At 40.1% G+C, this 24,337-nt stretch overlaps 2 protein-coding genes across 5 annotated transcripts in view; one reads left to right on the top strand and one right to left on the bottom strand.

The window, feature by feature from the left end:
* ABCI13 (non-intrinsic ABC protein 11) overlaps nt 1-12,349 on the top strand; it is a 79,407-nt gene extending 67,058 nt beyond the window's left edge. For 2 of the 3 annotated variants that reach the window (XM_089999510.1, XM_089999511.1), the window contains exons 8-10: nt 11,269-11,444; nt 11,624-11,708; nt 11,806-12,349. In XM_089999510.1, coding sequence (XP_089855636.1) covers nt 11,269-11,444; nt 11,624-11,708; nt 11,806-11,844 — 300 coding nt within the window. In that variant the 3' untranslated portion in view covers nt 11,845-12,349. Of the gene's footprint in view, nt 1-11,268; nt 11,445-11,609; nt 11,709-11,805 lie in introns of all 3 variants that reach the window. The other variant, XM_089999512.1, reaches the window with a different exon arrangement.
* Nucleotides 12,350-16,536: 4,187 nt separating this feature from the next.
* Nucleotides 16,537-23,378, bottom strand: CLV2 (Leucine-rich repeat (LRR) family protein). 2 transcript variants are annotated; one of them, XM_089999514.1, is made up of 3 exons: nt 22,004-23,378; nt 20,488-20,563; nt 16,537-16,989 (listed from the first exon to the last, which is right to left on the bottom strand). In XM_089999514.1, exons 1-2 carry the CDS (start codon nt 23,340-23,342, stop codon nt 20,496-20,498), a joined length of 1,407 nt encoding a protein of 468 aa, XP_089855640.1. In that variant the 5' UTR covers nt 23,343-23,378; the 3' UTR covers nt 16,537-16,989; nt 20,488-20,495. The 2 variants fall into 2 exon arrangements, with proteins under 2 accessions (XP_089855640.1, XP_089855639.1); XM_089999513.1 differs by having other exon boundaries at nt 21,266-23,378.
* Nucleotides 23,379-24,337: the final 959 nt, after the last annotated feature.

Raw genomic sequence — 24,337 nt, forward strand, 5'->3', positions numbered from 1 at the left:
ATTCAATAAAAAATTAACATTAACAACATCATCTCATAATTAGAAAATGCATGTTAGCATTAATAATCAAATGTTAATATATTTGTCCAAAACTCTTCAAAATGAGAGTGTTAACATTCACAAGTGCAAATGAAAGACCCCAAAAAACATATAAATGCCCATAGCTTTATGATATGGATTAGGGTTTAGGCTCTTTTTGTGTCTCGTCATCGTCAATATCTAAGTCTTCAATGTCATTATCTATGGAATCCATATAAATAGGTTCTCTTTCATTCTCATTCTCTGACTTTTCATCATTTGCACTTTCTTCCTCCACATCTTCAGTCACTTCTTTTGCTTTTCTTTTTTCTTCAATAAAAAATCATGTATTAAATACTTATTTTATCTAATTAAAAAATACATTTATATTCATAGCAAGGTAAAAAGAATATAGCTGTACTTGGATCTCTTGAAGACATGTCTTGCCTAGAACCACTTTGTGAATCATGAGGTGAAATGACTTTTTCAATAGGCACATACTTAATGTCATTTATGTCGAAGTTCAGATCCAATCATGAATCCTCCAACCAATTGAAATCACTAGGCAACACTATATCTTCCTTCTCCACAATCCACTCATCGAGCCCTTGTTATATTTCTCTCTCTTAATTTCATATTGTATATTACAAAAACCAATGCATTCATCTTCGCTTGTTCAAGTCTATTTCTTCGTTTTGTATGCACCTATAATTCCAAATCATTGATACTCAATTATAAAATAATCAAACATATACAAATGTATTTCAAAAATAAAATACAAAGTCACAAACCAATGAGAAAGTACTCAAATTCCTCTCACAGTCTGATGCACTGAATGTTAAGCTTAGAATTCTTATTTGCAAAATTCATCAATTTAGGATTTTCGTGCCCAAATGAACTCCATCAATCAGTTGCATTCAAATAAAACAGTAAAAAATTGATAAAAACATTAAGAATGTCACAATTAACAAAAACATAATAAAACATAAAGAAAATATTAACAAATAACAACATAATTGCAAACTTTAATTTTCTTGTTGTAACGACTGCCTCTCTACCAAACAACCCATTTGCCTTTTTAAATGCATCGATTTGTGTTGTAATTTTCAACCGAACATTTGCATCAAAAACCAATTTTTCAACACAATCATAAAAGTCACTCCTAACTTCTCCATCCAGGTTAAAGTTGTCAGCATAATGAAAATGATGATTTAAATAATAGGCAGCTGCATGCAAAGGCTTATGAAGTTGCAAGTCTCTTCATCTATCAATGATGTCCCAAATAGGTTTATATTTTTTTTCAACATTGTCAAGGTTAGAAACAATTTTCTCCTTTGCTCTATACATTGCCTCGTACAAAAATCCTATAGCAGGCTCATCTGTATTTACTAATTGCAACACTTTCACGAGAGACAGTGTAGCTTTAATTGCATATGATATGACAACCCAAAACTTATAATCATTAAGAACAATATAAAAAATGTTCTTAGCATCCTATTTCTTATAGTAATTAGATGATCTAAAATTTAAAGACGAGAACATCGACTTCAACTCTTTCTTGTAACATCCAATACTATGAAGCGTGAGCTATGTCACAGGGACTCTTCAACTAGGTGTCACATCCGTGTCGCACCTGCACCTGATGCGGTCAACCTGACTCTGGGTGTAGTCAACGCAGCCAAAGTCATTTATGTCCAAATTTTGGACTTTATATATATATATATATATATATATATATATAATTTTTATATTTTTGTTGTACCCCCGCATCCAAGTTTTTTTAAAGTGCCGCACCCCTGCACCCGCACCCATGTGACAGAGCGTGAGATATGTTGTAGCAAAATGAGTGACGACTGGACGTAGAAGTTCTTTCTTCTTTGTAAACTTTCTTATCAAATTTAATACTCATGTATGACTATAGATATATCTTGTAATTTTTTTTGCCTTTTCTACTATATCTGTAAAAATTGATATATTTCCAATATCTTTTAACATCAAATTCAAGCAATGCACTACATATGGTATTCAAACACATGTTTTTTCCACTGTTAACATATTCCCAGTTGCCAAATAATTTGGTGCATTATCTGTAATAAATTGCACCACATTTCTTTCACCAATTTCTTTAACAACTTTTTCAAATAACTTATACAAATTTGCAGCAGTTTTTTTCATGTTGCTGATGTTAAAAGACTTCAAAAATATTGTCTCAGATGAGTTGTTCACAAGAAAATTAATTAAGTTTTTTTCTTTTTCATTTATCCAACCCAGAGTTACCGGAAGCGCCTAGGGTAATGGGGAAGTGTGCTTCCCCGAAACGCGTGGGGAAGCGCGGTTCCCTTTTATGGGAAGCACGCTTCGCCCTTGCTTCCCCATTTTTTTTTTCGCTTCCCTCTCGCTTCTGGTTCGCTTCCTAGGTCGCTTCCGAGACAGTTCATAATTTTCTTCTAAGTGGTCCCACGCTTCCCCGCTTCCTACATTTTTTAAAGTGCCTCGCTTCCAGCTCCCGCTTCCCGTATCGCTTCCCGCTCCCGCTTCTTCAACTAGCAACTCTAGTCCAACCATCTGCCATAATGTTGCAACCAACTTCTGACCATTCTTTTTTAAACTCTTTATAATCTTTCTCGTCCTTCAAAATCCATGTTCTGATCTCGTGGTAAGAAGGCAGTTTGAACCCTTGCCTATAATTTGCAATAGCTTCTACCATTGCACTAAAATATGGACTGATGCAAAGGTTAAATGATAGGGCATTAGAATTAAAAAATCTACCAATGACACGACATACGATTTTTCTCTCATCCTTTTTTATAGTCGTGTTTATTGTGGTTTGTCGTCCTTCTTTGTTCACAAAGATGTTCATGGGACCACCTGTTCTTGTTTTTGCAACACTACATGATCCACTAGCTTCTTTGTTCGCATTATCGTCTGTTCACGTCAGGAGGAACTATTTTGCACAAGATTACACTATGTTTCGTGCCAGCTAAGTGATGTTTCAGCCTATAGATACTTCTTGTAGTCTCTTTATGACAGTAATTGCAAATTACATGTCCTACGAGTTTGGGATCTTTAGTGGAATTTAAAACTTTAGCTTCATGATCCCATCTTACGTCTTTTCCCATTGTTTAACTACAAAAATACATATAAGAAAATATATATTAACACAAAAATTTATAAAAACTCAAAGAGTTAAAAAAAACTAAGACAATGCTTTATAATTCAGATTCAGATTCATATTCAATAAGAATCAATATATATACAACTACGCCTTCATTCCAAAGCAATTGGGGTCGGCGATATGAACCAACAAAAAAAATCATTCTTTGTCTTCCACATGAATCCTTCTCCTCCAATCATTTATGTCCAATGCCATGTCCTCTGCGAGGTTCAAATCATTCATATCATTTCCTATCATCTCCATCCAAGTCTTCCTAGGCCTACCCCGACCTCTTTTAACTAATATATTTTCTCATTTCTCCATCTTTCTAACTGGAGTATCATTAGGCCTTCGCCGAATATGTCCAAACCACCGTAAACGATTCTCTCTCATCTTGTTTTCAATGGGTGCAATGCCTACCTTCTTACGTATCTCCTCGTTCCGAATCTTATCTTTTATTGTATTTCCATACATCCATCTAAGCATACGCATCTCAGCTACACTCATTTTTTGAATATGATGTCTCTTGGCAGCCCAACATTCCGTACCATATAGTAAAGCAGGCCTAATAGTCGTCCTATAAAACTTTTCCTTCGACCGCAATGGCATTCTACGATCGCACAACACTCCAGTTGCACTATTCCATTTCATTCACCCAACCTTTATCCTATGATTTACATCTCCATCAATTTCTCCATACATTTGAATGATAGATCCCAAATATTTGAAACAATCATCCACCGGTATTTCTTGCTCACCAAGCTTCACTACACTCCCATCACTACTTCGTTGCTTACTAAACCGACATTCCATATATTATGTCTTACTCTTACTCAACTTAAAACCTCTTGCTTCTAATGTCTGTCTCCATAATTCTAACTTAGCATTAACCCCAGCTCTAAACTCATCAATCAAAACAATATCATCAGCAAACAACATACACCACGACACATTTTCTTAAATTGATCTCGTAAGCTCATCCATCACTATAGCAAATAGGAAAGGACTTAAAGCAGGTCCTTGATGTAACCCAATCGTTATAGGAAAATTGGTTGTCACCCCTCCACAAGTGCGGACATTGGTTACTACTCCTTCGTACATATCTTTAATTATACTAATGTACTTGAAAGAAACACCTTTCTTCATCATTGTCCATCAGAGAACATCCCTAGGTACTCTATCGTATGCCTTCTTCAAATCAATAAAAACCATATGCAAATCCTTGTTCCTCTCTCTATATCTCTTAATAAGTTGTCTAAGAAGATGTATAGCTTCCATAGTTGATCTTCCAGGCATAAAACCAAATTGATTCTCCGATATCATGACAACCTTCCTCAACCTATACTCAATCACCCTCTCCTAAAGTTTCATAGTATGACTCATGAGTTTTATACCACGATAGTTTGTGCAATCTTGTATATCACCCTTATTCTTATATAGAGGCACCAAAGTACTCTTCCTCCACTCATTAGGCATCTTATTTGTTCGCCAAACCTTTCTCTCCCAAGCATTTCCAAGCCTCGATAGGTATACCATCTGGGCCAACTGCCCTTCTTGATTTCATTTTCTTCAAAGCTTATGCACTTTCTTTCTTTTGAATCTTGCGCATGAAGTCACAATTCATCTCATGAAAAGGAATGGACAAGTCTCCAAGATCCTGAGCATGACTTTCATTAAATAGCTTATCAAAATAATATTTCCATCTCTCTTTAATCTCCTCATCTTTGACTAAAACCCTTTGCATTTCATCTTTGATACATCTAACCATACCCAGATCCCTCGATTTCCTATGTCTCATCTTAGCAAGCCTATAAATATCCTTCTCGTCCTCTTTGGTATCCAATTTGCCATAAACCTCCTTATATACCTTATCCCTCGCATTTTGAACTACTTTTTTAGCTTCCTTCTTTGCTATCATATACTTCTTCAAATTCTCATTATCATGACTCTTAGATTTCTATAACACTCTCTTTTAACCTTAATAGCTAATTTGACATTCTCGTTCCACCATGATGTATCCTTACCTAGCGGTGCACCGCCTTTAGACTCACTCAATACCTCCTTAGCCACCTTTCTCATGCCACTCGCTATCTTATTCCACATTGATTCTGAATCTTCCTCGAGACACCAATCAACTTCCTTAACTACCTGCTCTACAAACATTCCTTGTTTAGCTCCTTTAAGTGCCCATCACTTAATTCTAGGATTTATCTTATGTCTATCCCTTTTGCGGCATTGTCTAATTCTAAGATATAAAATTAAGACTCTATGTTGTGTAACTACACTTTCTCCCGGTATAACCATACAATCGATGTAACAACCTCTATCTCTCTTTCTAAGTAGGAAAAAATCTATCTGACTCGTATTAACCTCACTTTTAAATGTTATTAGGTGAGACTCCCTCTTCCTAAACCAAGTGTTTGATAAGATCATATCATAGGACAAACCAAAATCTAAAATCCTTTCTCCACTTTCGTTTCTTTCTTCTATACCATAGCCTCCATGTATACTCTCAAATTCATCCCTACTAATGCCTACATGTCCATTAAGGTCATCGCCGATGAAAAGCTTTTCTCCATAAGATATCCCTTGTACTACTCCATCTAAATCTTCTTAAAATTGATGCTTAATGGAATCATCTAAACCTACTTGAGGTGCATAAACACTAATAATATTAATAATATACGTACTTAATACTAATTTAATAAGTAAAATCCTATCACCCTTCCTACGGACCTCAACTACATTATCTATAAACTCACGACTCATAACAATCCCTACTCCATTCCTATTTCTATTTATTCCTGTATACCAAATCTTATATCCCAGGTTCTATCACTTTTGCCTTCTCACCTACCCATTTAGTCTCTTGTAGACATAAAATATCAATCTTTCTCCTACACAGAACATCTACTAACTCTACCAACTTACCAGTTAAAGACCCTATGTTCCAAGTGGCTAACCTAATTTTATGGTCTTGGACTAACTTCTTTACCCCCACCCGTCCAACAAAGTGAGGGAACCCTTGCCTATTTGACACCACACCCGGGCGTCGGTGTGACACGTCGCTTCCGGGCGACGACCTAGCAATCTTTGCCCATTTATCACTGCCTCCGGGCCTATAGAATACAACGCGTCGTTCAGTAGGGAATGCCCCAACGAAATTCTCATATCGGTTCATATTCATAGGGTATGACTAAGTTTTTATGCTAGCTGTCACCGGCCTAACGCAACCCTCCTCCTTTATCCGGGCTTGGGACCGGCAGTGTATAACTAAACAGTTATACACAGGCGGAGTTAAGAATCAATATATATATAACTTGAAAAATAATTAAATAACTTGGAAACTAATTATATAACTTGGAAACAAATCATATAACTGTGAAAAAAAACTGATAATACATATTTTTTATATAAGGGCTACATAAATTCTATATAAGCCATCTACATGAACCTGTACAAGAATTAACAGAGTTGAACAACAATTATTCTTGCTCAGTTCGAAAGGCCTTTGGTGTTATGTCAAATCATGTTTTGGTGGTCTTTTGGTGTCGCCTCCATCGTCCATTACACAATGGGGATCCACATTAACTTGCTCATGATGTCATCAATATTGCTGCTTGATCGCACCATAAATGGAGATTGTGGCAAAATATGAACAAAATGTGATTTGACATATAATTTCTTCATCTTTTCTTTACATAAATAAACCGCGTCTGAGAAAGGAGACCCGGCCACACTGATCTTAGCCTGCCATACCTACGGTTGCTGTCCTAATGATATAATGCTCTGTGGGCACCCCTTAACCCCTAGGAGCCTCCTACTTCATCTTGCAGTCCCTGACTATGTGACACAGGCCAATCACATAACATTCTGAGTGGGGTTTACATTCTGTTGCTGTGAGGCACATAGAATGCTGTCATGTGATTGGCCTGTGTCACATAGGAAGGCACTTAAGGGACCCCTAGATCTCTCTCTCCTCTGACTAGTCATAACTGTCATTTTTCTTTGTATTAAAAAAAAACATGAATGTGTACAGACTTACTTTTTGGAGCCAAGCAGATGGTTCTAAAATTCATGCAGAATCTTAGAAACCCATTTCAATGCATATATCAGTTGATTTGTTCTCAAGAAACACGCTTAAGGCACATGGATACAAATGGTACAACGGAAACTAAAATTTTCAAGAGCATTTGATTTCTGAACAACTTTCGCATAGTGTTCGGTGATTACTTATTAATAAATATGGCATTGATTAGTCCAAGGAAAAGTATTTACCTGAATTATGTGTTCCTTAAGCAAAGGATGATCAAAATCTGGTTGACTATAAATATTCACACAGTCAATCACATCCCCATCTTCATTCTGCAAAACAAACATTTATTTTTTTCAAATCAAAATCATGGTTGACATACATGACCATTGACCATGATGATGATGGTGATGACAGTGATGACCATGGTAAAAAGATGGACCTGAATAGTCTTGACTGGTGCCTTTTTTGTCACTGCAGGCCTCTCCAATTCATTGGCCTTCCTGGATGTTGTTTTCCCATGCACCCCATGGCATGGAACAAGTGAAATGAAAAAGAAAATAGACATCTATTAAAAATTTATACCTTTCTTCTTATTCTTATTTCGAAAGGCAAACTGGGGTTAGGTTGACAGACGAGAGAGGTGGGAGAGGTTGACATGAGAGAGAGCTGAGAGACCAGGTTGAGATGAGAGAGAGCAGAGAGGTGGGAAATGAGCAAGTGAGTGAGAGACGAGAGGTGGGAAACGAGCAGAAAAAGGGGAGACGAGCGAGTGAGAGACGAGAGGTGGGAGACGAGCAGGGAGGTGGGAGACGAGCAGAGAAGGGGGAGACGAGCAGGGAGGTGGGAGAGAGTAGAGAGACGAGCGAGTGAGTGAGAAACGAGAGAGAGCAGAGAGGTGGGAGACGAGCAGCAAGGTGGGAGACGAGCAGCAAGGTGGGAGAGGTGTGAGAGAGCAGAGAGACGAGCGAGAGAATGAGGGCCCCTGATCGACCCTAATTAGGGTAACCTTATTTTTTTTATCAAATGGGGGCTTTGATCCCCATTTGACCAAAATAAATGAGGCGCGCCTCGGCCTGAGGCGTACACCTCAAGGCGTACGCCTCAAGCTTTTAACACTTTTTGCCTACGCCTCAAGGGCGCTTTTTGCGCCTTGAGGAACGTTTTTAATAACACTGTGTAGGATGGAAATGAGTGAGATTTAAGGCAAACCACACTTCTAGGGCTTCAGGTGGTGGATAAATTGAAGCCTTATCCTTAAAAGTGGATTTGATCTCAAAATAGTGGTGCTGGAAAAGTAAAAGAAAAATACTCAACTCGTACAATACGGGGTGTATCGTACGTTATGGTACAATACACTCATGTATCGTACAAGCTATGTCACAAGGATTCGGCCAATCGGGTGCTGCACTTGCGTCGACGCGACGCGGGTGCGCGTGTAGGTGCGGCACCCGGTGTAGTCAAACCGACCTTGGGTGCATCGTAAATGTTCAATTTTTGGACTTTAAAAAAAAAAGAAAAAAGCGCCCGATGAAATGGGTTGGGAGGGGGATTAGGGCAAAAACTTTTTGCCCTCTCCTCTCGACCCCAACCCTGCAATGCTCTTCTCCGTCTCCCGACCCCGACGTTGCGCCTCTTCGTCTCCAACCCAGATTCCGACATGAGGATTTCGGCAGGTATGTCTCTCTCTCAATCTCTCTCCCCTCTTCTCTCTCTCTCTCTCAATCTCTCTCCCCTCGTCTCTCTCTCTCAATTTCTCCTTCAATCTCAATCTCTCTCATTCTGGCAGCTCGTAGATGGGTCGCACTTTTTTTTCAGGGCCGTTGATGCCTTAGATGCACGACCTCTATGGCTTCCAAAATGAACCTCTGTAACACTGAGTCTTTTAGAGTTTTCGATATTCTGGTTTTGAAACACTGTTTCTATATACGTGTTTGTCATCGTCATATTCTTATTCAATCCTTTCCAGTTTCCCCCCATTTGTGACGGGCGTTTGTTTGCCCAACCCCATAGTTGCCTGAATTATGTGGAAAACGTAGGGAAGCGGTTTTGGGAAGTGCAAAAGTCAATTTTTTTTTTTTATAATTTAAGAGAAAAACTACTCCATCCTCGATTGCATATTGACTGGTTTTTGGTTGCTAAAAACCGTTGAGGTCCCCTGACCACCGAGGAGGACACCCAGCAGCTTCGCCCTTTAGGCAAGAGATGCCACCCCTGGGTTTCGAACTTGTGATGCTTTTTTGTTGAAACTTATGGTCCATGTCGCGATGACATGCAGTTTAGAGAGCACACAAACCCGACATGCAATGACACACTGACATGATCCTGTACACATAAAACCCAAATTATTATTATTTAATATCATTTAATACTTTTTAATAACATTTTGACGGAAAGTGTATTTTTATATATTAAAGTGTCAATAAGCAATTTTTTCATTAAAAATAACAAAAAAAAACATTTTTAAAGCAGAACAAATTACCTTTTTCCTTTTGGCTCTCAGTTTACCTAGTTGTATTATTCCTGTGAACACAAATGAATGATCCTTTTTTTAGTTTTTGTTTATCATATTTTTAGTATTATTCCTGTGAACAAATTATATAAATTTTTAGTATATATATATATATATATAATTATACAACTAGGTATACGGTAAAGCTTACTGTTAACTGTTAAAAATTATATATATATATATATATACATACTTCCGCACACCGGCACCCAAGTTTTTTTAAAGTGACACATCGCCGCACCCGCACCTATGTGACATAGCGTACAAGTCATATCGTATCAGTACAATTATGGTACAAAATACAATATGGGTTTCAAATCGTATCGGTTCCCCTTTCGATACTACGATATATTGTATCATATCGATATGATACAATATTGATAACACTTCCCGATATGTTGGCGGTAGGCACGGATAAAAGTAGGCGGCTACCCCCTACTCGTATGTTAATATTCAGAAAGAATTGAATACTTTAAGACAATCATAACCCTAATTGTTTTCAGTTCTGAGACCTAGAATTGCTAGCCCTCGACATCTCATAGGGCTAGGCTGCATTAAGGTTGGCTATTGGGCCAGCCCATCCTAAACCTAGACATCTCATTAGTTATATAACCCCCATCTTTGGCTATTTGGTCTACTTCTCATTGGTGGCCTGTATTCAAGGCTTGCCTAGAGAAGGCCCCTTAGGATCCATTGTGCATGAACAAGTCTTCTGGCCTCATCACACCCTTGCCCAATAAGTTTGTTTGTTTGTTACAATTTGATCAGGAAACCGAAGTGCTTATTGTTAGACTTTGCTCTGCTTCACCTTTCTTAACTTTTCATTTCAAAGACTTGGGCAACATATAAAGGCTTCACTCTCGTCAGTGGCATATTTTTTTGCTCAAAACTTTGACCAATAAGAATCTTATGCACTTTACAAAGGAAAAAGCGTTGTGCTGATGTTCTGGCTCCTCAATAATAGTTTGATGAAAAGTGAAGAATGGATTCACTCAAATGTAGATCCCAAGGGTTCTTAACAGCATTGGTTTATATAAATCTTATGATCACCTTGTAAAACCAAGAAGTGTTGATGGATTAGATAATACCAACAGAATCCACAAATGTTTTATCAGATGATATAATAAGAAAAGAGAGGGAAAAAAGGGGGGGGGGACTTTCATGTGAAATATTAAAAATAGCCTTAAAGCAGAATCAGTGATAATACCTAATCTTGGTAGTCAACTAAACCTAGGAGTCACACAATGCAACTGCCACCTGCTATTCCTTACATTAGGTGAAAAACTTGTTCAATGATATATGGCCATGAGTGAAGGCACAGTGCAGCACAATAGACAAAATAAATCAATCCCTAAACAGGATGATTATGACAGTATTGCAAGCTTTTTCAGTAATCCATTAGTTGTGAAAATGATCTGAGCAATTTACAAATATGGTGTAACTTGAAAGGCATCTTTGGGTATGTTTGCATATAATTTTGAGTATGTTTGCACAGAAAGAACTATTGTGTTTATGATAATCAGCATAAGCTTTTTGATGTTTGATGTTCAGGTTCTTTTGTATGATGAACCCACAGCTGGCTTAGATCCAATCGCCTCAACTGTTGTTGAGGATCTTATACGCTCTGTGCACGTGAAAGGCAAGGATGCTACAGGAAATCCTGGCAGGATAGCCTCCTACGTGGTTGTCACACACCAGCATAGTACCATAAGAAGAGCGGTGGACAGGTTGAAGCCTTATCCTTAAAAGTGGTTACTGAGAATTAGGCTTGTTGCAATGGCTGAATTGGCTTCAACTGGTTAAAATTTTGGGAGAATCAATTTTTCTCCCGTTGCAGTCATGCTTTGTTTTTGTTTAATTCTGTTTGTCATGAGCCTCTTATACCTGAATAGTAATCTGTATACAGGTTGCTCTTCCTACATGAAGGACAGGTTGTTTGGCAAGGGATGACCCATGAGTTTGCGACATCAACAAACCCCATTGTCAGACAGGTGAGAATTGTATAGTCGTGTGGCACTTATCCCTGATTCAAGTTCTCTGTCAAGTTGTGCAGAATTTTAGGTGGTAACCATGGAACTTTGTGTGCAGTTTGCATCAGGAAGCTTGGATGGCCCAATCAGATATTGAGCGGTGCAATGTGAAATCAATCTCAAAGTTGGAAGGATTCTTGAAAAAACAAGAACCCTGAATTCGGTTTTTCCTGGTCGGTTGATGGATTTTCTTCAGCATTAAAGAATTGGGCAGCAACCACTGGCTGTACAATAGTAAGATGTTCATGTAACAAATTCCAACGAATATCTTGCTGCTTGTTTGCCAGATTTTGGTGGTAGCCTTCATTGATCAAAGATCAAAGATCAAAGATCAGTTGTATCTGTATGTCTAGATGGAGTTGGTCAACAAGAAAAAAGGTGTAAAAAGCTAATGCAAGTATGCAACTGTCACAGATCATTGCTATTGAAAATCCATTATCCAATTCATACAAAATCTTCATATCGTTTCTCAGTGAGTTTTTGTTTTTTTTAGGGAAGACTAAAATCACCATGTTCAGCAGCAAATTGGTTGTAATATGCCATGTACACAAGAAAGCCATTCTTAAAATTCTCTTTCTGTTAATCAAATTATGATTCTGCTGTTATGTTCTAGTAATAACTATGGCTGCAAGCTAGGTGCCCTTTCATTTATATTTTCGGACAGATATGGTGGTTCACTAGCTCTTTCTTCCAGGCATTGAGCTACATCTTTTTCATTGCTGTGCCTCTCTATCCAAATTAAGACCATATTATTTCAATTATATGCTTCATCTGCAAGATTTTCTAAGCAGTCTTCTGGTATTGTCCCTCGTCTCAAAAGATGGTACCATGGACTATTATGTGGGGGGTTTCTCTGCTGCTTTTATCCTCCGGTCTTCTGAGTCTTGCCTTGTTGAATCTCTGATAATGTTAACAAAACAGATTTAGTTATACTAGTATGTGAATTGTAAGGCCCAGTTGCAGGTGCATCTATAATGGGCTGTGGTTAGAGAGTAACCTCCCTCTCTCATCTCTCTCTCAAGTTTCCGCCCACTCTATTCTCTCCCTGAGCTTGAATCCCAAGCTAGCAGATCCCCTACTTCCTCCATCTCTTCCCTTCCCCAAGCTTCCCTACCTTCTACTTGGTTGGAACATGTATACTTCAGACCATTTATGAATTCCTAATTCAGACATTGCAATTGACCCATCTCATGCAGATGAGGGTGTTCCCCCTGCTCATGGAGACTTGGGGCCACCTAGTGCTCCCATTTATCGATTAGATGAGTTGTGGGGCTAGCTTTAATATTTCTCCCTCTAGCCTTCACCATCGTGACATTGGCTTTCCAAGGATCTTGTTGACCTTGCTGAGGTAGACATGAGCTGCAGAGGTAAGATTGGCACAGGCCCAGAGAAAGCAGAATACTACTGTAAAGTTTATTATTAATTTTGAAAGGTCGATTAAATATCTTTTTAGGATAAGACATGGAAGAGTCTTCCACATTTAGATATTAACCCTCGTTTTTTTTCCAAAAATGTGAAGAAATAGTCAAAACTTTTTGGACTAGCAAAACTTTTTTTTGTTTAGATTATTTTTTATGCAAAATACAAGACAAAATGTTTGAAAACTCTAGAGTCATGGAAGGAGACTCAGAAAAATGCTTGAATGCTTGTGACTTTTGATATAAGAGAGTGACACTGGATATGAATGAATGATCTTTCAAAAACTTTTATGCCCCAAGATTTTTGAAAATTTCATGAAAATTCTCGTTCTCATGTGTTCCCAAGTATGCCCTAGTTATCTTGCTTTAATGTATTGAGTTGGGAAAAACTGGCTTGGCATTGACCAATCACCCTCCCTGTTGGATTCTAATAAGGGCAAAAAGACAACTAGTCATTGGGACTCAAAGTTATATATCTACTGGGCTGGACTGTCATAATGGGTCTTTCAAAGGTTAAAACTCTAAATGTTGTCAAGCAGGAAAAGCACATTGGGGGTCTTTTCATGCCCTTGGGAAATGAGAATATCAAAGATAAGTCCATGTTCACCCTAGGTCAATTCACATTGTAATTAATTTTCCATTCCCTCACTTTTTTTAATTTTCTTAGGTCTTGTTAATCCCACAATTTTTAAAGAAAAAAAAAAGATTTTCACAAGAAAAACAAAATTAGAAAATGAGTCAAAAAATCTGGATCCAAATTTGAGAGTTGTTGAGGTCAGTTCTGCAAGTTTCCGTATCTGTTCTACTTCGTTGAGGAGAGATCAGCTGCACCGGGAGCTTGAAATCCTTGTTTTTTGAGAGTGTACGTGGATCCTAAAAAAAACAAGCTCTGTGGTGTGAGCCAGCAAGACTCAGGAAGAAGACGAAACGAGCAAAATATATCAACATTAACATTAGGAAATTCAACTTATAAAAATAAGAAAAAATGAACGTCTCATTCTCATACAAAATTTAAGATGATAATTCCGTGATCATGAAAAGGATTTTGCAGCTTTTATTCACAAAGCACACCGGGCACATCAGAAGCGATCTTTGGTTCCTCAGTCATTCAACATCATGATATGTAGTTCAAATCCCAATGAAATTGTGACGAATTCAATATATCACCTTTTCAATGCATTGTCAATGAAGTCTTTAATTGTGTTTTTACCTAGAAAGATCTTAGATACCGAGATTCCATTACTACAACAAAGCTTCCATACAGTGGATTTAATTTGGTCATCTCATAAAACAATGAGCCTACGTAGCCTTGGATCAAACAAGAGATGTTATATTCATTGGCACATCACTTGAAACCAAATCGAACTTAGGTTGTCTCAACAACACAAAACAAAGACTTCACTCGTAGCCATGCATCTCATAACACGAGCTGATGACAGTCATCACATGTATGAAATACAACATGTTAAGGACCGGAACGCTTGTTCATATGTCAAGGGCTGGTAAGATTTTGCACATTATATGGAATTAAAACCACATGTCCAACAGCTTGTACAGGCTCCTGTTCGATTCCTTTGAGTTTTAGTCTTGCGACCATGCTCCCCAGGCGAAGTGTTTGGGTTCCTGATCCACATAGACCAAGGGTGCACACATTGTTACAGTAGTGTCTAATCCTATTCGTTCCCGATTATTTTGATGTTTTCATTTTTGACATGTTTTGTACGGTACTCTTTTTAAGTACATCGAGGTTTCTCGAAACAAAATTCTGTGAATTTATCACAAGATTGTTTTCCCTGCCTATATGTGACTGTTTTCAACTGAGATCTCAATTCATGGAATCATAGGCACATGCCTCGTAAGCAAGCATACTCTAATATCTATATTGTCTCATCCAAACAACGTTTGTTGACAAATCGATTGCATATAGAAAGTGCATAATAAAAAACATTGTAGGCCAGTGATTTTTTAAGTCTACTAAAAACATGCACATGTTTTCCTTTTCTTTATGATGAGGAACCCTTGCCGAAACGAAGGAAACCCTGGGTGGGGCCCCACGCCCACTGTGCCTTACGTGGCCCCGCCTCTGAAAGCTACAGACACACCCATGCACCAGTGCGGTTTAATCCAGTGCCTTCATCTCAACACCTTCACAAACCACCACGCGGATTCAAGAGCCAATTCCCACTAAACATAATATATAGATCACATCTGTAAGGCTAGATTCATGAAAAACATGCAAAAGAAAAAGGAAAAAAAAAAAGATAAAAACACTAGGAACTTATACCTCATGCTGCCATGACCAAATGTTTGCCTTTTTTACGCAGTGCAGCTATATGCAGCAGCATTCGAACCTTTTTGCAAAGAGTATCAAAGTCTGCTTCATTTTACGGCTTTACCATGTCCATTCATCTTGAGATTGATGTTCATTTGCAGCTGTTGAGCTTGATCAAAATGCTAAAATAGATTGCCTTTTGAAAAAAAAAGGCTAAAATTGTCACGTTCTTATGGGTCAAATTTCACCCTAGTGCTGTTGCATAAAGGGCTGGTAAACAAGCCGAGCCCAGCTTGTTCAGGCTTGGCTTTGTTTACCATTTAACTTGGCTCGTGCTCGTAACAAGATGAGCTGAGCCACGAGCTCGCTCGTGTGAAAAAATATCACGTGAAATTTGAAGTTGTCAATAATGGAATGTGAACCTCAAACCTCTCTATCACATGTCATATACTCTAACCAGTTGTACAAAACAGATTTTTATGATAAATATTGCACTAAAATTCTGTCAATTATTCTTGCGATCTTACACAAGCCCAACCAAGCCAAACACCCTTTGTTCATGCTCGACTCGTATTTGGTTAATGAGCTACTCATGGCTTGGCTCACCAGCTACAAGAACAAGTTCATGGTAAGCTAAACAGCCTAGCCACAAGCTGCTTGGTTCGTTTCCCAGCCCTAGTTGCATACAACAGTTCTGTAATAAACTCCAAAGGGCCAGCTTAAATATAGTGTAAATTTGTACAAGGACTGACAAATTTAGTCAAGATGAGGAGCAATCAACTGGTAAGAACAGGGGATGAACCTTTCACTGTCCTACATGCTACCCTAATCCATACAAGGAGGGAGGAAAATCAAGCCAAGGTCTCAACGTCCGTTCCTCTTACAACAAGAATGTAAGTGCATTTCTAGTACGCAAGCATGCAGCCCTACAGATATCCTTTGAGGAAACTCCAGTTTTTCTTGACATGATCGGTCATGAACAAATCAAGCATGGAAATTTGGCATTCATCCCGTCTTGGGGAGGAGTTTTCACGCACATAACACGAAAAGAAAGGGAAGAAAGCTTATTGTACTAATTAACTCAATCCAAGTTCTGGGGTGATGAGAGAATTTAACACTGATGCATCTCGTGTTTTTCTTTTTCATCAGCATCATGAATTGAAGTTAAAGAAGCTACATGGTTCTTCCAAAGAAAAGAACATGAAACAAAAGTTTATGGTGACAGATTCTTTTTATATCAACATGACACAGAGAGACACATAGGTAGCTGCAAGAAGCAGCCTTTCTGATTAATTCGGTAACTTCAAGCAAATAGATAAACTCCACAATATCTAGATGCCTATCAATGACGCACAATGGTTGAAGAGAACATACATGGATTTCTGTAGATCACATGGAAGGAGTGTTTACAGAATTCTAGAACTTATGCTGTACAGGAAGGGTTAGCCGTCAGCATTCATTCAACCGCTTCAATCGCATATACTATAATCTTCACATTTGCTTACAGCTTCCTCATTGCGATCAAATTTACCCCACTGAAGACGGGCTTTCCCTGAAAAAGAAAAAGAAGACAATAAGCTAGCGTAAGGACTCTCTCTCTCTCTCTGCCCCATCATTGTACTCTTAAACATAATAGCAGGAACTCCATACGCAATGCCCAAACTTCAGACCGACTAAGAAGATGATGAAATAGGATTGAGATTGAGGGACTCCCAAGAGGAACTAGAGGGGTTTGCAGGAGACTCATTGAGAAGAAATGGAAGGAAAGCTGCGCACTCCTTTCCTTCCTTCTAAGAGCATCCTCTCTGTAGCATTCCATCGTGAAGATGTTTGGCTGTCATTTTGAACCAAAAAAGGTTCAAAAAGATTTGGAAAGGTGTATTCTATAAATCCCAAGACGAATGAACGGATCAGTCATCACTGTTTTATTATTTCAAGGCAAATGGACGACAAAAATGGGGTTCTGTTTGCATTGCTTCTGGTGATTTTCCAGCCTTGGGTTACTAGAAATAGATACGACCAGCATCTTAAGACTTCCAGACAAGTTTTTAGTTTTTACCTTACCCATAATCAGCTAGTTGCTAGAATGTAAGACGGAGGGTTTTTAGGCTTGGGCAAGGAACATGCTGATGATGTTGGTGGGGATGGCTATGAGGGTAAAATGATAATTATGACACATTTAACAGCAATACCGATGGAAATTAACTTTGGTTGTTTTAATTAACCATGAGCATGTTTAGGTGTGTTATTAACAATTTTCCAAAACTTAGTTGTGTTTTTTATTAAAACAAAATTACAAAAACCTGCCTAACCTTTTAGATTTTACAAGTAGGTAACTGAGTTAATCAAATAATTCACAAACACCAGCTTGGCTCAACCTCAGAGCATTAGCCCTGGTCAGACCTTGGGTAGCTCAAGTCAATAGTCGATTCTGCCCTTTGTTGATTGTTAGAAGCCATTTTTGCCCTTTCTATTGTTTCCTTTCATGGTTTCTGTCACATTCTTCAACGGAATCAGGTTGCCAGGATCCTCAGTTTCATCCTCATCTGCCATGGTGGCTATCGTTACACCATAATCTTAACCACCCCCGATGACCATCAAAACTGAATCCGTGAGCATCCTAACCTTCCTGAACCCTAATGGTCAGACCACAAAACTGCTACTACCACCACTGGTCCATCACAATGGATGAAACCGCCCCCCTCTGCCCATGGCCACACCCTGGTACCACCTCCAAGTCATGTTCCATGAGTGAGATGGCCATCAGCAGAGTGCTCCCTAATCTGTGGAGCATCTATCTCCGTCACTGACCTGTAGAGTCGAATGGTCAGGATGGGGTCAAGCACCCTCCACCACCCCTTTTCTCAACTCATAATAGAACTGCAAGACATTGATGCCTCAGGAACTCTCTCAACAACATTGTGATTATTCTCACTGTTATAAATGGTTGCCAAGACCCTTCTCACAGGATCAAGGGAACAACCCTAAATGTTGTGTAGGATCTCCGGCAAGTCGTTTGAATGTAGTTGGAATCAGTGGCTCGCGGTGGTGGTTCATGCTGGCAGTCTTGGACCATAGCTGGATGAAGTGCTCAAACATGTGGTTAGGGTAACTCATTGTGGAGAAGGTGCACGTTGGCAGGGCTCATGTTCTTGTTGTTGTCGAGCCACCACCAGTCATTGGTGAACCTTTTGCTGGCAACCAAATGCTTAAATAAGCTCCATGTTGTGATGGTGGAGCAGATGGTTCCAGCAGTCATGGTAGAGAAAGATGGAAAAGTGGATCAAGCAACCTGATTCCATTGGCATGAGGTAGAAGCATGGAAGAGAGGAGGGTAGAATCGTCTTCTGCCCTAAACCTAACCAAGGTCTGACCAAAGTCAATGCTTTGGGGTTGAGCCAAGCGAGTCTTTGTGAATTATTTACTTAACTCAAGCGCCTATTCGTAAAATCTGAAAGGTTAGGTGGGTATTTGTAAATAGGTCAAAACTTAGGCGGGTTTTTGTAAATTTTTAGTTTTATTATTGACAAAAGTTTAGGTGTCTTTCAAAAAATTCTCTTTTAAAAGTACATGGTTATCTTCTGAGACAAAGTGAGTCCAGTTTTGGTGGGAAACAAAAAGCCAAACAAAGTTCTCAAAAGTAAAAACATATGATTTACAAATTTAAATTTGAAAAGTAAAAAGTGACTTTTACCCCAAAAAGCAAGCATATATTTACAAAAAGTAAGATTGCTTTTAGGGCAGTTTTGGTCATTTCAATCATCTGAATGCAGCCAATGTCCATATAATAATATAACTAGTTTAATGTATATATGTATAATATTTACCTTAATTTACTTTGCAAAAAGCTCTCCATTTACAATGTTAAAGATTAGCTCTTCACTTATAACACAAATCATGGGAGTATGATAATGGAATGAAATCATAATTAACATATCTTGCATAATAAAATAAAGCAAGTGTGATTTAGCTTGTCTTTACAATTTGTATAGGATGATACCCATTATGTTTTAGTTATGCATCACATACAAATGTATTTTATCTTTCATCAATGCATTGTTGTATAAATAAATCATATGCATGCACATCACCATTGTCCCCATGTTCTAAATTTCTAAACATAGTTGGCAAACCCGGAGAGTCGACTCTCGGGAATCACCCAAGTCAACCCAGATCGGACCTCAACTGGGTAACCGATTCAGGGCCATTAATTCACATGCCTCCTATGTGTTTTTCGTTATGCATTTTGTGGTTTTTATTGTCTAATACTCATAAAAGGATACTTGTTAATAAAGAATCATATATTTTTAAATCATAAATATTAACAATTATGTATAATTGAATACTTATAGCCTAATCATTGATGTCATGTGCTAAATTTAGCAATCACACTGTTTGGAGTTTGATTTTTTCTATATCTTAACACTAGAAAATGCATAGTCCTAACTCTCATCGACCCGTTGAGTCACAAGTCAAATGTCAGGCGATACTAATATGAGTCATGAGTTTGCCAACTATGTTTCTAAACATGTAATCATAATACTTGTAACCTATGTCACATGGGTGCGGGTACGGGTTCGGGTGCGACATGGGTGCGGAGCAATTTCAAAAATTTTGGACACGGGGACACGGCTATATATATATATATATATATAAGATCATTTTTTTTTTAGTTTTTATAAGTCTTTTGCCTTAAAAATGGACAAAAATAGACTTGGTCAAAGTTGACCGAGTCCAAAATGTAGACGGACCCAGTCTTGGTGCATTGACCGAGTCCGACACTTGGTTGACCGTGTCCGCCCCGTGTCCGAAGCCACACCCGTGTCGGGGTGTGTCGATGCGGGTGCGTCGACCTTGTAGCCGAGTCCGTGTGACTTAGCTTATAACATGCCCCTGCATCCATCTCCTAGTAATATATGAAGAGCATAAAACAAAATTGAAGATTTCAATATATTTAAAATGTCAATTATTCTTCTGTAACGATTTACTCAAATAAATCATCTTTTCTTTAAAGAATGCAAAAAATAGAGGAAATGAAAAGATGACATACCTCAGGTTTCAACTTTTGAGACCTCCCCCTTTCCTCAACATTGGCACTCCCAGAAACAAACAAGCGGCCCCTGTTTCTGCTAATTGAACACAGAGAAGATATTACAAATCTTTTACTTTTGGAAGCCAAAAATGTAAATCAATATACAAGTACATATAGATCATTATCTGTTCGTACATCAGCCTTTTCGTGGAATTAATAGCCAATTCCATGGAATTGAAGCACAGCATGTCAACATTCCAGGGAGTTAGAAAACAGGCTTCTTATCGAAAGCAATGTCCAAATCCCTCATTAGACATCATTCCTGACTTATTGAATACAGTTCTCCATTTAATGGAATTCATGAAACAAAATTTTTTATTCTGCAAAATTGTCTTTTGAAGTCCACAAACCAAACATCTACATAATGTATTAAGAAATCCCAACTTACACCATTCAAGCCTACATGGATCACTATTTCTTTCTAGTTCAGAGGCACAAAGCAGTTGTTTGTACTTTGGCCAGTTCATGAAGTTGAAAGCAGACTCCGTGGAATCTAAACACAAAGATTCCATGTTCCGCGGAAAATGAGAGAAATTCTTAATAAATACCGAGAACTCCCACTCTTTACTCCTTTGAGGATTGTGGATTGCATAGTTTATGTAAATCATGAAAACAAAACATTTCGTTTCCATGGAATGGTCTTATAATTCCATGAACCAAACATCTAAAAAGCACCAAAAAGTAATGACACCAAGTACCAAACCTGAAAATCTCAAAATTCATGGTACCAACTTACCTTTCCCGAATCCAAACATGAACAAATCCCGATTCCACGATTCCAGAAGACAAACTGTCACCTTCATTCGCTAAAACCATGCCGGAAAGCCACCTCAGGATTCTCGCTTCAATGGCCGCAGGATGTAATTCCTTGCTGGAGGCCACAGGAAGAGAGCACCGATCGAGAGATAGAAGCTCACTACCGCACTAACAGAAAATGCTGTCATCGATATGAAGCCTTCCCCCTCGCCCACCACTGTCACAGGAAGATTATCTGCTGGGCAACCCTCTCCGCAGAGCCCCGGGTTACCTACGAATGCCCCCTGAAAGCTCCATATCCGCTTCTTATCCGGCACGGAGCCAGTGAGGCAATTGTAGGACAGGTTCAGGTAGGTCAGGTTCTCAAGATCTGAGATGTCGGACGGAATCTGGCCAGAGAACGAGTTGTGGGAGAGGTCCAGGCTGCGCAACGCACTCATATTCGCCAAACCCACAGGAATCTCACCGGAAAATGAATTGAACGAGAGGTTAAGGTACTCCACAGCCTTTAGGCTCAACAAGGCCGCTGGGATCTCCCCGGACAGCGAGTTTTCAGAGAGGTCAATCGACACCGGCGACCGGAGCTCGTAACTAAACCCTAGTTGCCGGTTCCCCGTGGCAATCTCAATCGAGACCATGACCACCGGGTGGAATTCCTGGGAGAAACCGGGAGGATCTCCACCTTGGGCGAGAGCAGAGTTGGTGTTGAGGATGCTACCTGGGATGGCGCCGGAGAAGTTGTTGCCGGAGAGGTTGAGCACTTGGAGGCTATCGAAGGAGAAGATCCAACCAGGAAGCTCGCCACGGAAGCTGTTTCCGGCAAGCGATAGCATCCGGAGGCCTGTCCACTTGAGGAAGGCGTCTGCAAATTCACCAGTGAGCGCGTTCTGGCCAAGGTCGACGATCTCGAGCGACTTGCAGCCAGCGAGCGGCAGCGGGATCTCGCCGTAGATCCGGTTGTCGCTCAGATCAAGGATCCTGAGGCTCGAGAGCGAGTCAAGCTCGGGATGGAGCGATCCAGAGAGGTTGTTGGCCTTCAGCTTCAACTCGATCAATTGGAAGCATCCGACGAGGCTCAGAGGGATCGATCCGCTCAGCGAATTGAAGGAGAGGTCCAGAACCTGCAAATTTGTCAGGTTCCCGATCGATGCCGGAATCTCGCCGGAAAGTGAATTGTGCGAGAGGATGACGGCCTGCAGCAGTCGTACCTCAAATATCGCAGCTGGAATCCCACCGGAAAATCGGTTGAAGGAGAGATCCAGAAACACTAACCCCGACGAGCTGCCTGAATCCGACAATTTCAATGGGATCCGGCCGGAGAGATCGTTCGAGTGGAGGTCGAGGACCGCGAGCTCACGCGAGAAGCTCAGGAAAGGCGGCAATTCGGAGCGAAAGGCATTGGCGGAGAGGTTGAGCACATTGAGCGAGCGGAGATCGGCGATGCAGGAGGGGATCCCGCCGGATATCGAGTTCGCCGAGAGGTCGAGCACGGAGAGCGTGGCCGCGGCCGCACGGAAGCAAGGGACTGTGCCGGAGAGGCCGTTCTCGGCGAGGTCGACGCGGCGGAGACAAGGGAGGCCGGAGAGGGAGAGAGGGACGGCGCCGGAGAGGTGGTTACCGCGGAGGTCGAGGGTCTTGAGGGAGCGGAGGTCGCCGAGGCAAGCGGGGATCTCTCCGGAGAGGCGGTTTCCGGGGAGGGATAGGGATCGAAGATCGGGGAGGGCGCAGACGGACTGGTGGATGAGGCCAGAGAGGTTGTGGCAGGGGAGGTCGAGGGCGAGGACGCGGCCGGTTCGGTTGGAGCAGAGGAGGCCGGGCCAGAGGTCGCAGGGAGAACCGGTTCGCCAGGGGGAGAGGGCCCCGGACGGGTCGGAGAGACCGGACTTGAATTGCAGGAGCGTGTCGGAGTCGGCGGATTGGATCTCGTCGCCGGCCGAGACGGCGAGGAGGAGAAAGAAGAAGAAGGGGGTTGAAAACGTGGCGTTTTTACCGCGGGGTTTTAACCGAGGCTGGGAGCGGTAAAAAAAAGCGGGGCGCCATGAGAAGGAAGCTTCCATGGTTCTCACTAAAGCTTGAAAAATCCGGCGTTGCAGAGAGAGAGAGAGAGAGAGAAGAAGCGGAGGGCGAAAACCCTAAGGTAGAGAGCGTTTGCCATGCGAAATGGCGAAAATGCCTCTATTCGCTTTTTGAAAAGTTTTAATGGACGATATTGCCCTTGATTCCTTAGGGATAGTAATAACTGGTAACTGCTGCTGGTTAATGATCGGATTATCATCCTACGGAATCCGAAGGCATTTAAATCGGATTCCGAGGACGGGGTAAGACCCCGTTTGGAAGGTGGTAAGAATATTTCGTAGAAAACTGAATCTTTCTATCGCACGGAAAGCAGGGAATGTACGGGTAAGAGAAATTTCACCACCATTTTGCCGGAGAGAGTGTTTGGAAATTTGGAATTGGCACAACTTGGAATTTCTATCTGGTTTGTTTCACGCCCCATTTCATGTGAAAGCGGCACTCTGTCGTATGCCTGGATTAAAACAAAATATATTTTGCCTTACAATGAAGAAGAACATGGATTAATAATAATCCAGAGTAAAATGCAAGGATACCTTAGTTCTCGATCACGTTCTCAAGTATGGGTCAGAATACTGGGTATAAGGATGTAAACTGTTCGGATTTGGGTCAATTGTACTCATCATTATCAGATGACTAAATGCATTTAAAATTCAAATTGGGAGTTAGATGGTGAAAGCTCGTACTGAATTGGCATCTTACATGTAATCAGATATCAATATCCATCAAATCAGATATCTGTTGGATTCGGTAGCAAAAAATCAAAACTATATCAAAATCCAATCATAATCGGGCATGGTTTCCACTTACTAAATCTGTCTAAACAAAGTCAAATTGGGCAGAAAATGAGATCAAAACTGAGCCATAGGCAAAATCAGGACCATTTGTTCAAAGACTCGGACAGACTCGTATGGGTTCCACGACCCATACCCAGTCGAATCGGAGTGAGCAGTGCGATCTGGATTTATATGGGAAATAT

The sequence above is a fragment of the Nuphar pumila genome, chromosome 3, assembly GCF_984573655.1.
Source record: "Nuphar pumila chromosome 3, dmNupPumi1.hap1.1, whole genome shotgun sequence".
Lineage (NCBI taxonomy): Eukaryota > Viridiplantae > Streptophyta > Magnoliopsida > Nymphaeales > Nymphaeaceae > Nuphar > Nuphar pumila.